At 44.9% G+C, this 14791-nt stretch overlaps 2 protein-coding genes across 4 annotated transcripts in view; one reads left to right on the top strand and one right to left on the bottom strand.

Annotated features, from left to right (window-relative positions):
* LOC143934323 (uncharacterized) overlaps positions 1 to 14791 on the top strand; it is a 532031-nt gene that overhangs the window by 173247 nt on the left and 343993 nt on the right. The window lies entirely within an intron of this gene.
* The window catches only part of LOC143934322 (CMP-N-acetylneuraminate-beta-galactosamide-alpha-2,3-sialyltransferase 4-like), a 308070-nt gene that overhangs the window by 72075 nt on the left and 221204 nt on the right, over positions 1 to 14791 (bottom strand). For both annotated transcript variants that reach the window (XM_077457838.1, XM_077457839.1), the window contains one exon: positions 3867 to 3964. In XM_077457838.1, coding sequence (XP_077313964.1) covers positions 3867 to 3964 — 98 coding nt within the window. The remainder of the gene's footprint in view (positions 1 to 3866; positions 3965 to 14791) is intronic.

Here is a 14791-nt window from a genome sequence, read left to right as displayed (position 1 = left end):
AAAATTACATTAAACGGAAATAACACCATTTAAAACTGTTTGCGGTTTTAATGTTATATCTGGTTCCTGCAATATGGTTGAAAATCATTGAGAAAAATGGCATGGGTAGCCCTCCCTGCCCATTACCAGCCTATTTGGGTCTTGTACGCATATTAAGGGGAACCCTGTACCCATATTAAAAAAAGGAAATGCGTGTGGCCCCCAGGCCCTATATACTCAGAACAGCAGTATACAGGCGGTGCAAACAAGACAGGGACTGTGTAGGTTTGTTGTGTTAAGTTGAATCTGTTTGTAATTTTCAACTGGTACATTTTTAAAGTGTAGCTCCAGTCAAAAAAACTATTTTTAAGCTTTTTGGAAAACATAGGGAAGGGTTATCACCCCTGTATAATTTGTTTTGTCGTCCATCTTTTTTCATCTCACTTTCTCTCGCACAAATTTCTTGAAGAATTATTGAAATAACTGAATGAAAACAGCCGTAATATATGCCTAACATTCACCTACGACAAAATTTTGTTTCTGGACCTCCTAATAAGGATAGATGGAGACCATCTGTCCATGAAAACAACATTTCGTAAAGCAACGGCAGCATACACCCTTCTTGAGGCAACCAGCCATTATCCTAAGTACTTGGTCAGAGGTATACCAACGGGGCAGTTTCTGAGAATTAGACGCAACTGCTCACATAGCCACACTTTTCTGCCGCACATAGCATTTTGCTTTTAGGCCAAAAAGTTACATTTTGGTCTAATCTGACAAGAGCACCTTCTTCCACATGTTTGCAGTTTGCAAGAAGCCATGTGGGGTTACACAGCAAACAGGACCTTTTAATGGCTTTCTTTCAACAATGGCTTTCTTCTTGCCACTCTTCCATAAAGGCTAGATTTGTGGAGTGCATGACTAATTGTCCTGTGGACATGTTCTCCCACCTGGGCTGTGGATCTCTGCAGCCCCTCTAGGTTTGCAGTTGTGCTATACTCTTTCCATTTTCTGATGACGGATTGAACAGTGCTCTGTGAGATGTTCAAAGCTTGTGATATTTTTTTATAACCTAACCCCGCTTTAAACTTCTCCACAACTTTATCCCTAGCCTGTCTGGCATGTTCCTTGGCCTTCATGATCATGTGTGTTCACTAAGGTTCTCTAACATACCTTTTGAGGGCTTCACGGAACAGCTGTATTTATACTCAGATTAAATTACACACAGGTGGACTCTTTTTACTAATGAGGTGACTTCTGAAGGCAACTGGTTACACAAGATTTTAGTTAGGGGTATCGGAGTAAAGGGAGATGAATACAAATACACGCCACACCTTTCAAATCTTTATTTCTGAAAAATTTTGAAAACCATTTATCATTTTCCTTCCACTTGACAATTATGTATCACTTTGTGTTGGTCTATTACATAAAATCCCAATAAAATGCATTTACATTTCTGGTTGTAACGTGACAAAATGTGGAAAATTTCAAGGGGTGTGAATACTTTTTGAAACCACTGTACATATGGTAATTAGTATGATTCCATCCATATGCCTGCCCATTTTGGAGGATGACCCCATATCCAAGACTATTTAAATGGCCACTGATTACCAGTTGGTTTAGCTCTGGAAGGGAGCATGTCCCCTGTAACGCATCAGCCATTCTATCTTTTTGATCCTAGGATAGGTTACACCTCATTTGGCTAAGTACATCATTTTTTTGCTTGCTGTTTTTATCTGCTTGTGAGTATCCATTTGTCTTGGTGGATTTAATAATTTTGTCTATGGTAATACACAAAGTGTTTGCACCTTCCTTTGTGTTTTATTGAGGTTATTCCAGTCTGAGGAGGGCTGCACCCCAAAGAGGCATTGCGTATTGGAGCAATGTGAAAGAGAAAGCCCTAGATTTAACATTGGAGTTTTTTTGGAGAATATGGTTGATAATGCTGCTGTCCAAAGTTGTCTCTTTTAAGCGTATGTTGTTACTGGTTGGATCACCAGCTAAAAAAATAGGGAAAAAAGCCTAAATAAAAAATGAATGCAACCACCACATCTAATGACTGGTAAGCTAAAAAATATTACCTTTTTGTTTTTGTGTTTAATACTGCTTTAAAACACACAGAAAAAGAGGAGATGCTGTCCAATCTGCTGGGGCAAATATGCAGGCGGGAACCTGCTTCAAAGAGGCTATGGCACAGTAGCAGCAGACACCGACCCACAGTTCAGAACAATGAGGAGGCAGTAGCTGCACAACAAAAAATGGTTTCTTTGCTGGAGAAATTGAAGTATTCCAAAATGCAGTGACCCAGGAAGTTGGGAGACTCCCAGAGGCCAGCTAACTCTCACAAAAGCCGTGAAGCCAGCTGTACAAACAATGACTGGATTGAAAGGCATCTGGTGCCCTTGAGCTGATTATCACTGGAGAGGTATTGCCCAAGACAGACTGCGCAGATAAGCATGCACTTTTCTGGCTGAAGATCTCCAGCAGGCATACTTTGACCTGGCCCCTGCATCAGCATATAACTAGAAGATGTTGAAGGCTGATCTAAACCTGCCCATGTGCTCTATAACCTGAACCAAGATTAGCTGCAAATTGAGGTGCAAACCCCACTAAAATTATGAAGCTGGTCACACTGGGCTGCTTTGTGTGCAGTCTTTCCAAGAAACTACCACTGGGTTTCCCAGACTAAACCCCAGTCACTGAATGAGATTGCCACTGCAATGAAATGGGACAACTGTGCAAAAAGCTTCTTAAGGGATCCTTCCTCAACAAAAGAGCCACTTTGTAGGAAGAAGGGGCACTAAGGTGTCAGCAGATGACTAAAATATGTGGGAGTAGGGGGTGTAGGGTGATCAGTGGGGTCCGGTTAAGCACATAGTTGCCTTAGTTTTGTGGGGGGGGGGGGGGGGTGGAGCTAGAACGAATAGAGAGAATGATGTAAATTTGTATACACCAGTGGCATTTAGAGGTTGCAGTTAATTTCTCGTGTGCCATAGTGGTTAGCAGACCAGAGAATTCAGGAAGTGCATGATTCTCATGTTAAAAAAAAAAAAAAAGTGATAGTGGAGACCATTTGTCTTTCAAAACCTGGAGTCCAGGGAATTGTTGCTGAGTAATTCAGATACTTTCTCAAACTTGCCATTCCTAACTAATTGGTAATAAAATAGTTAATTATGCATGATAGTTTCCCAGACCCTGTGGTCTGCTTGAATCTTAGGCTGTACCATATTTCCAAAGCCTGCTGAGAGGTTGTAAAGTTAAATGAAATCTCCAAGCTGGACACATATCCAATTCTTCAGATGGACAAATTAATTGAAGGACTGGGTCCAGCCTGGTATGTCACCTCTCTGTCTAACAGCACTATACCAATATTCTATTTGGGCTGCAAGGGGCCCTAGCCACCTTTCAGAGAGCAATAGCCTGAGATCACATAATGAATTCTCAGGAGTCTACCTAGATGACACTTAAGACTGATGGTGCATGATTGGACCGAAAGAGGCCCACTATCTGGGTATGTAGATCTTGACTGCCAGCTTGGCCACACAATTGACTGACCTCAAAAAGATAAACTTCCATTGTCATCTGCTGGGATCCCAGGCAGAAACCGCATTCTGCCAGTCACATCGGGCTTATTGACAGAAAGCAGTACTTGTAGCCCCAGACTTTCAGAAAGTGTTAATGGTGCAAGCTGATTCTCCAGACTCTGGAACCTTGCTTCTACTTTCAGTGAACAATATATACTTGACAGGGGTACAAATTCTTCCTGACTATTTAAAACGACAACATTTTATTTTTTTCGCCATACATTAGTTTATACATAACTTCTGATTGTGTATGAAGGTATATTAATTATAAAAACATAGTCTGTTTTTAACCATGTTACTTACCACTGCCATTTGTGCCATATGGAAGTTGAAATTTGGACTGCGATGTGACCCAGAAAAAATCTCTGAGCCTCAGAAAAACAGGATGGTCTCTGGAATACCTGAAACACAATAGCAAATTATTTTATAAGATTGCCAAAGCGTGACAGCATTCAGTTGGTGCAGAGGTCGGGTTGGTGGTAAACAACTGACCAAAGTATAGCCACTTGGCGACCAAGCCTTTTCTGGCACTTTTTGTTTGCAACTTTAAATCAGTATTTTTTGCTAGAAGATTTCTTGGAACCCCCCCTCCCAAGCATTATATATATATCTCTATCTATCTATCTATCTATCTATCTATCTATCTATCTATCTATATATATATATATATATATATATATCTTTTTTTTTATTTATTTATTTTTTTTAGCAGCGACCCTAGAGAATTAAATGGCAATTGTTGCAATATTTTATGTAATATTTTATGTCATGCGGTATTTCTGCAGCTGTTTTTCAAATGCAACTTAAAAGAATACACATTTTTGATGCAAAAAACAATATATAACCCAATTTTTTGGTAAAATATAAAAGTTGATATTACATCAAGTAAACAGATACCGAACATGTTACTCTTTAAAACTGCTCATGGACTGGCGACAAACTACAATACTCATAGGCAACCCTTTAAAATATTTTACAGGTTACCTGTTTAAAGTTACAGAGGTGGTCTAGTGCTATAATTACTGTTCTCTCTCTAACGTTTGCTGCGATACTTCACATGTACTGCGAACACTGTTCATTTATGTGTGTGCGACTTAAAAAAAAAAAAAAAAAAGAGATGACCTGGTCTCTGGAAACATCCATGGCCAGCCACGTGACCTGTTCAATCGTTTCTTGGGCACTCCGGTAAAAACAGTAGGCCCGAGAAAATCTGGTGGGGGGGTGGTAATGTTCCCTCCTGCTGCTTCTGAAAGCGATACAGCGGCTAATTAGCCGCTCGGACTGCTTTCGTGATCTTTCTTTCAGATTCTGGCTGATAAAAAAGATACCGGGGTATTGGCTGATAACTTCAGCCACTGGTAAACCACTTGCAAACCGGAATGTATATATACATATACAGTATCTCCCAAAAGTGAGTACACCCCTCGCATTTTTGTAAATATTTTATTATATCTTTTTATGTGACAACACTGAAGAAATTACACTTTACTACAATGTAAAGTAGTGAGTGTACAGCTTGTATAACAGTGTAAAATTGCTGTCCCCTCAAAATAACTCAACACTGGTGATGGACGAACTTCCGACGGGACGTTCCGTAAACGCAGACTGCGAACGCGGCCGATAGTTCGCGAACCGGAACGTTCGCGGTGGGCCCCATTGACTTCAATGGGAGGCGAACTTTGCAAACCTACAGGTCAAATTTGCAGCCACAAAATAATTAATAGCTGTGCAAACATAGTCCCACCACATGGCCAATGACATAAAACATGTATGAGGTGAATCTGGGATCGACAACTACAAGCATTCTTTTTTTATATGGTAAATTGTTGTGACAATTCAGGAATGTGGAGCGCATGAAGGCAATGGAGGAGAGGGAAGGTCAGGGTAGGCAAAGAGGGTGCAGGAGATGATCACCAGCAGCGTGACATACAGCAATGACACCTGCACCGTGATAGAGTGATCTGACAACAGCACCGTGATAGAGAGCACTGACATCAGCAGCGTGACATAAAGCACTAACACCAGCACCGTGACATACAGAACTGACAGCAGCACCGTGATAGAGAGCACTGAAATCAGCAGCGTGACATAAAGCACTAAAACCAGCACCGTGATGTACAGCACTGACAGCAGCCCCGTGAAATACAGCACTAACACCAGCACAGTGAAATACAGCACTAACACCAGCACCGTGAAATACAGCACTGACACCAGCACCGTGAAATACAGCACTGACACCAGCACCGTGAAATACAGCACTGACACCAGCACCGTGAAATACAGCACTGACACCAGCACCGTGAAATACAGCACTGACACCAGCACCGTGAAATACAGCACTGACACCAGCACCGTGAAATACAGCACTGACACCAGCACCGTGAAATACAGCACTGACACCAGCACCGTGAAATACAGCACTGACAGCAGCACCGTGATAGAGAGCACCGACATCAGCAGCGTGACCTAAAGCACTAACACCAGCACCGTGATATACAGCACTGACACCTGCACCGTAAGCAGCCCCAGGAGGAAGTCGGCATAGCACAGGGATGGTGGAAGCCCCTCATAATGAGCATAGCACAGGGATGGTGGGAGCCCCTCATAATGAGCATAGCACAGAGATGGTGGGAGCCCCTCATAATGAGCATAGCACAGGGATGGTGGGAGCCCCTCATAATAAGCAGCCCCAGGAGGATGTCAGCATAGCACAGGGATGGTGGGAGCCCCTCATAATAAGCAGCCCCAGGAGGATGTCAGCATAGCACAGGGATGGTGGGAGCCCCTCATAATAAGCAGCCCCAGGAGGAAGTCAGCACAGCACAGGGATGGTGGGAGCCCCTCATAATGAGCATAGCACAGGGATGGTGGGAGCACCTCAAAATATGCACAGCAGAGGTACAGCCCCAGGAGCAAGTCTGCACAGCACAGCGATGGTGGGAGCCCCTCATAATAAGCAGCCCCAGTAGAAATATGACACCGCTCAACCTCTTCAAAGAGGAGGGTACGGGCATATAGTACGGTGTGCTTTTTTTGGACAAGGAAGTGAGCCAAATGAAAAAAGAAGGTCTCTGTGCTCAATAAAAAAATTGTTTATAGACATATACATGGTCTACTGGTCACATGTGTTTAATTCCTCCGAGATCCATGCCTCATTCATTTTTAGAAATGTGAGGTAGTTAACAACAGTTCGATTGCAGATCAGAGCGTCCACAGCGGCCGTTAACCCGATGTAGTCGGACACCTGACGGTCTAGGCGTTCCCTGATGCTGGATCCGGGTGACACCTGTCGATAGGTCGGCTGAAAGAATGACCTCATATCCGAAGTCACCAACACATCTTCAAACCGGCCTCTTCTTGCAGGCGCTGTTGGATTGGTACCCGCAACTCCTTCTCTGGGAGTGGGAATCGCTCCTCTGCCAGCGCACGCAAAGGCAGAATGCAGCATTTCTCGAAGCAAGGCCTGGAAGTGCTCCATTCTGCCAGCCCTCTGTGACGGCAGTAACATTTCTGCCATTTTGTGTTTGTACCGGGGGGTCTAAGTACGTTGCCACCCAGTACTGGTCCTTGACCCTTATGCTTTTTATACTGGGGTCCCTATTAAAACACTGGAGCATGAAGGCCCCCATTTGCACTAAAGTGGAAGCGGTGTGGTGGCCTGGCTCCTGCTCATCATCCAGGATAATGTCGTCCTCTTCATTCACCTCTCCCCATCCACGCACAACAGGGATCCCAGAAAGGTTTAAAGCATGCTCTTCTTGCTCCTCCTCATCCGCCCCGGCACCATCCTCCTCTGACTCCTCTTCAGACTCCTGTTGTTGACTTGTCTCAGAGTAGCCCCCCCCCCCCCCCGGGAATTCATCCAGCATTGCGACTTCCTCATCTTCCCGCTCCTGCTCCTCCACAGCTTGATCAATGACACAACGCAATGCACGCTCCATAAAGAAGGCATAAGGTACCATGTCACTGATGGCGTCATGGCTGCGACTGACCAGTTTGGCGATCTCCTCAAATGGGTGTAGAAGTCTGCATGCGTCACGCATAAGCAGCCACTGGCGCGGTGAAAAAAAAAAACAGCTCCCCAGAACCTGTTCTGCCGCAGAGTTCATACAGGTAGACGTTAACTGCACGTTTCTGCTGGAGCATCCTATCAAGCATATAGAAGGTTGAGTTCCATCCCGTCGGGCAATCGCAAATAAGATGTCTGACCGGGAAATTGTGTCGCCGCTGAATGTCGGCAAGGCGAGCCATGGCCGTGTAAGAGCTTCTGAAATGGGCCGAGATTTTCCTTGCCTGCCGCAAGATGTCCTGGACCCCAGGGTATTTGACAACGAATCGCTGCACTACCAAGTTTGACGTGTGCCATGCATGGCACGTGCGTCATTTTACCCCATTTCAATGCGCTAAGCAGATTGGCACCGTTGTCACACACCACTTTACCAACTGTCAAATTGAGCGGTGTTAGCCACTGATCTGCCTGTGAACGCAAAGCTGAAAGGAGTGCCGGGCCAGTGTGGCTCTTGGCTTCCAGGCACAACAGCCGCAGCACGGCATGGCAACGTCTCACCTGGCATGTCGAATAGGTTCTGGGGAGCTTGGGCGGCGCAGCGGAAGAGACGCTAGCAGCGGAAAAGGAGGAGTCAGCCGAGGAGGCGAGGGAGGAGGATGGAGTAGGAGGAGGAGAAGAAGAGTCAGGCCTGCATGCAATCCGTGGCGGTAAAACCAAATCTACACGGGTGCCACGGGTTACATGCTTGACGGCCGTCAGAAGGTTCACCCAGTGGGCAGTAAAAGTGATATACCTTCCCTGCCGTGTTTGCTAGACCACGTGTCTGTGGTCAGATGTATCTTGGCACAGACACTGTGTACCAGAGATGCATTCACTTGCCTCTGAACATGGCCATATAGCTCTGGGATGCCCTTCTCTGAGAAATACTTCCTTCCTGGGACCTTCCATTGTGATGTTCCAATGGCCACAAATTTGTGAAAGGCCTCCGAGTCCACCAGTTTATATGGCAGTAGTTGGCGGGCTATGAGTTCTGACAAGCCAGCCGTCAACCGTTGGGCAAGAGGGTTATCCGGCGTCATAATTTTTTTACGCTCGAACATTAGGCCCACGGAAGCCGGCCTTTTTGCAGAAAAACGTGAGCTTGGCCTGATGGAAGGTGGAGTGGAGGACAATTGTGAGGAGAGAGGAGAAGGAGAAGTAGAAGACTAGGCTGGACGGTGAGAGCCTGGAGTGTGGCTTTGTGTGTTCCGTTGCTCCCACTCGGCTTGGTGATGGTGCCTTCTTAAGGCGGTCGTCCCTAGGTGAGTGTTGGGCTTACTGCGACTAATGCGTTGACTGCAAAGATTGCAGATGGCAACGCTATTGTCCACAGCGGACACGTTAAAAAAAAGCCCACACTGCGGAGCCATGTGCCGGTGTCCTGGGAGCGCCAGATGTGACCGTACAGGGTCGATGACTCGCTCCTGATACATTAGCAGTCTGCTTTGTCCCTCGTGTGCAATGTAAGTTGTTCCTGCTTCTCCTCCCTATCTGCTGGTCCATATCTCCCTCTGAACTCCCCTCCGCTTCCTCTCTTGTGGGCACCCACGTGACATCACTAGACACGTCATCGTCTGTCACCTTCCCCACCGCTATAAGTAGAGATCTCGGAGTAGGCAGCAACACCGGAGACCAACCTCCTCCTTGGGCTGATCTGGGTACTGTCGTCAGACTGCTGAGTAGCGGTTGTTGCTACCTCCTCTTCCTGATCCAATACCAAGAGTGGCTGCGCATCAGAAATGTCTTGATATGGATCGGAAAATAATTCCTGTGACTCAAGCGGAAGGTATGTGGTGGTGGTGGTGGGGGTGTTGTTGGTGGTAGTGTCTTTGGGGGTGCACATAGCAGAGAGTGAAGAAGAGGGTGCAGATCGAGAGGATGAGGAGGGTGCAGAAGAGTAAGGCTGAGTGAGCCACTCCACCAGGTCTGGTGCGTCCTTTAAAGTAATTGAACGCACCTTCTGCAACTTCCCACTTTGGCTCAAGCCTGTTGCTCCTGCCCTACCCCTACCACCACTGCAGAAGTGCCTGCCTCTTCCTCTGCCTGTCATTTTTTAAATGACCCTGTGACAAAACTATCAGTCCCTATACCGATGAAGGACTGCTGCGGTATAGGGCAGCGGTCAGCAGTAGTGCACCTCAACCCTATGTATTGTGGACCTATACCAGTCCTTATAAAATGGCAGACTGTACCTCACTCAACCCTATGTACTATAGCACCCTACACCAGGTTATTACCAGTCCTTATAAGGAGCTTTCTGGAACAAGTAGGTTGTGAATGATTAGCAGACTGCAGAGGAAGGACAGCAGTCAAGTATAATATTCTTTCTATATTTGGAAGAAAGAATATTATACGTGTACATGCCTATTACCATACCACTGATACCAGTCCTGAAAAGAACCTTTGTGGACCTAATATAGTAACAGCTACTGATTAAACTGACCCTCACTGCCTCACACACTGCTTCCTGCCTGTCCCTATATAAACTGACAAAACAGAGGCTACTGGAACAATAACTGGAATAGCACTTTTGTGGACCTGATAGTAACAGCTTATGACTAAACTGACTGTCCCTACAGCAGACAAACCGTCCTGTCCCTTTCTCTAAACTGACAAAAGACCCTCAGGCTGCTGCAACAATCAGTAGCACAGCAAACCTATATCCTGAACTGTGAACTACACCTAACACCTATACCAGTCCTGAAAAGAACTTTTGTGTACCAAATAGCTAGCGATTTGGGTCACCCCAATCTCTCCCTGCTCCACACAGCAACCTCTCCCTATAGTGACAGAAGAAAGAATGTAAAATGGCCGCCGGATCGGGTCTATTTATAAGTTAGGGGGAATGTCCAAGTGTCCATGTGCTGTAATGTCTCAATTGGCTGTCCTGTACCCCATTATGGATGTGTCATCATAGGTCAAAGTTCTTTTACACAGTAAACACGGAAGTCCACCGGGCAAACTGCGCCATTAGTCCGCCGAACCGGCGGACCACGAACAGCGGAAATTCGCAGTGAAACGACCGCCGGGCGAACAGTTCGGCCATCACTAATTTAACACACAGCCATTAATGTCTAAACGCTGGAAACAAAAGTGAGTACACCCCTAAGTGAAAATGTCCTAATTGAGCCCAATTAGCTATTTCCCCTCCCTGATGTCATGTGACTGATTAGTGTTGCAAGGTCTCAGGTGTGAATGGGGAGCAGGTGTGTTAAATTTGGTCTTATCACTCTCACTTTCTCATACTGTTTACTGGAAGTTCAACATGGCATCTCATGGCAAAGAACTCTCTGAGGATCTGAAAAAAAGAATTGTTGCTCTACATAAAGATGGTCTAGGCCAGTGATGGCGAACCTTGGCACCCCAGATGTTTTGGAACTACATTTCCCATGATGCTCATCCACTCTGCAGTGTAGTTGAGCATCATGGGAAATGTAGTTCCAAAACATCTGGGGTGCCAAGGTTCGCCATCACTGGTCTAGGCTATAAGAAGATTGCCAAGACCCTGAAACAGAGCTGCAGCACAGTGACCATATCTATACAGCAGTTTAACAAGTTGAATGAACGTACTCGGCGTCCTATCCAGAGCCTGTCTTTGGAAAATAGATGTATAATTGCTGCAGAGGTTGAAGGGGTGGGTGGTCAGCCTGTCAGTGCTCAGACCATACGTCGCACACTGCATCAAATTGGTCTGCATGGCTGTTGTCCCAGAAGGAAGCCTCTTCTAAAGATGACGCACAAGAAAGCCTGCAAACTGTTTGTGGAAGACAAGCAGACTAAGGACATGGATTACTAGAACCATGTTCTGTGGTCTGAAGAGACCAATATAAACTTGTTTGGTTCAGATGGTGTCAAGAGTGTGTGGTGGCAACCAGGTGAGGCGTACAAAGACAAGTGTGTGTCTTGCTGCCACTGAAGATTGCAGAAAGCTTTCTTGGTTTCTGCCTAGACCTAGTGCTCAACACTAAGACTAAGGAGGCTGAGCAGTTTTTTTGCAAACTAATGCAATTTGGCCTTACTGTAAAACAACACAATTTTGGGTCGACGACCAGTCAGTCATTATGTGTAGATCACATGCCAGCTAAGCTGATAGCTCCTGATCCCCTCTGCCACTGTTCAGACCTCTAATCAGAGCAGCAATGTGCAATGCAGAGCTGAGAGAAGGTTTTCGGGTCTGAGGTTTTATGACATTTGAGGGAAGACCTGGGGAGATTGTCCTCACTCTGCTGGGCTCTGCTACATCTGAGGTCTGGTGTGTGAAATTTACAGGGGGGAGCAGGGGATTCATCCTGTGCTAATGACCCCGCACTCTGTTCCTTCTGACATCTGAACTTCTGTGTTACCAGTCACCCCTGCACTCTGCATTGCTTACAACTGACCCCTGCATTCTGTGTTGCTACTGACCTTTGAACTCTGTATTACTTACTAATAACCTCTTGACACTGTTTCATGCTACTGACCTCTAAACTCTGAATTACATACTACTGACCTTTGCATTATTTATCAATGATCCCTGTACTCTGCATTATTTACTACTGACTCATGCAGTCTGTGTTACTATTGCCCTCTGACCTCTGCATTACTACTGATCCTGCACTCTGTGTTACTTATAGATAATACAGATGATGAGACAATAACTACAAGCTTTAGTTTTAAAATACCTATGTCTTAAAACTTAGTAACTGCTTTGTAAATAGTTAACAGATTCTCAGTGGCTCTGCAGATTAAGAAAACAAACAAGTGTTGATTTTGACATGTGACTTCTCTCTAACAAGCAGACCTTGCAAGCTCAAACTTTTCTTAACAGTATATGGACAAAATTTGTTCTACCATATACAGCCTTGGTAATTTAACCAAGACTTATATTTAAGTAAAGATAAATCACTGTTGAATTTTATATTTAAGCATACATCACAACTAAACCATTGACAAGACTTTCAACTCAGCTTTGTTGAGATATACCAAATGAGTATTTCTCTTTATTTGGAACAGAAGTATGTCATACTGCAGTTAAAAATAAAACCATTCCAATATTAATGTGACACAGGTTTTAATGATTTAGCTATGTATTTGTTAAAATAATTAAATTACCAATAGGCACAAGAAAATTACCGTATTTATCGGCGTATAACACGCACCCCAAGTTTAGGAGGGAATTTTAAGGTAAAAAACTTTTAGGAGGGAAATTTAAGGAAAAAATCTTACATTTAAATGGCCATCAATGCAGCCTTATCAGTGTCCATCTGAAGCCTTGTCAGTGTCCTTTGCAGCCTGTCCATCATTGCAGCCTTGTCATTGTAGCCTGTCCGTCATTGCAGCCTTGTCATGCAGCCTGTCCGTCATTGCAGCCTTGTGCATAGTTGTTCCCTCAGTGATGTCAGCTTTTATTTTTAAAAATGGCGCCGCTGAGATGTCCTGTGTATCTCGGCGGCGCCCGGTAGTTCTCAGCGGCTTTTGGTCGCTTTCGGCCGTACTCGGCGGCTTTTGCCCACCTTTGGCCGTACTCGGCGGCTTTTTCCCGCCTTCGGCCGTACTCGGCGGCTTTTTCCCGCCTTCGGCCGTACTCGGCGGCTTTTTCCCGCCTTCGGCCGTACTCGGCGGCTTTTTCCCGCCTTCGGCCGTACTCGGCGGCTTTTTCCCGCCTTCGGCCGTACTCGGCGGCTTTTGCCCGCCTTCGGCCGTACTCGGCGGCCTTTGGCCGCCTTCGGCCGTACTCGGCGGCCTTTGCCCGCCTTCGGCCGCACTCGGTGGCCTTTGGCCGCCTTCAGCCGTACTCGGCCGTACTCGGTGGCTGAAAGCCTTCTCGGAGCCCAAAAATCACGGAGGATCGGCATATAACACGTACCCGCGATTTTCCCCTGATTTCAAGGGGGAAAAAAGTGCATGTTATACGCCGATAAATACGGTATACTTTACCAGAAATCTGAAAACCTTTTGTTTGATCAATATCAGCTGTGTAACCCAAGGGACCTTTCTCTTTCTGATATTTCCGCGCTTTCACACTGGGGCGCTGCGCTGGCAGGACATTAAAAAAAAGTCCTGCAAGCAGCATCTTTGGGGCAGTGAAGGGTATACACCGCTCCTGCCCATTGAAATCGATGGGCACCACTGCCAAAGTGCCACTGCTTCGGCAGTGGCGCTACACGGACACCTTTTATTTGGCCACTGGTGGGGGTATAAAGTGCCATGCTAGTGGACGAATAGCATTGCTAAAACTAAGGTAAAGCACCGCTAAAACTAGCAGCATTTTACTGTCAACGCCCACTCGCCCCAGTGTGAAAGCAGCGTAACTGCTGTCTGTATCCACCCTTTATCCCCCAAAAAGTAGGTGTGGATATGCCTTTCACAACATGAAGGACTTCAATTACATGTTATTTCCCTCATAACTAGTGGCAGAGGGCAGTACTTTCCCTTACGCACAATGATCAATAGGGGGCAGTGTTGGATTAAAATTGATTTTGGAATGTTATTTAAGATGCCAACTTCTCATCCTAAATAACCTTTGACTTGAAGCCAAGAATAAAAACGATAAACTATCATGAGATGTCTCTTTAATTACATTTTATGTCAGACTTTGCTAGACTTTTGTCTCTTCATGGGATATATGGTTTTAAGAAAGTTTTGGATAAGGCCATTAACTTAACTTCTCACATAACTTGAAAGTTAAGTCATGGTTACAAGAAACACGCAGGCTATTCATAAATATTACCACTGATGATGTACTTTTGTATATTTATCCTCATACCTAGGACTTTAAACCTACACCCTTCATATTCATAATATAGACTAATATATTTCAATGATTTAATATTCAACAATAGATATGTATTTTTATAAAACATTTTTTATAATATTCATAAGCCAAGGATATATGTAAAAGGATCCGATTAAGTAAGCATATCATCTCTCCAATATATTGTAACAATAATATAATAGAAATTACTGCTAATACAACCACTGGAGGCTTGTTTATGCGTTTTTGAATAAGCCCTATTTTCTCAATCACGAAAAGAAGAAAAAAATGTATACGTTTCTATACATTGTTGTTTTGAAACACGAGACAGTAGTATCAGTATAACAAAAACTTTGGCCTAATGGCTAGTTTCTTATCTTGTCTGGCTGACAGGAATTCTCAATTACGATTTAGAAAAAAACTCTAAGGAGAAGACTCGTAAAGTCT

The sequence above is a fragment of the Lithobates pipiens genome, unplaced genomic scaffold (genome assembly GCF_037356315.1).
Source record: "Lithobates pipiens isolate NorthernLeopardFrog02 unplaced genomic scaffold, aLitPip1_a1.2 Scaffold_27, whole genome shotgun sequence".
Classification (NCBI taxonomy): domain Eukaryota; kingdom Metazoa; phylum Chordata; class Amphibia; order Anura; family Ranidae; genus Lithobates; species Lithobates pipiens.
Note: the sequence above shows the minus strand (reverse complement) of the source record. Positions and strands in the feature narration are given on the sequence as shown.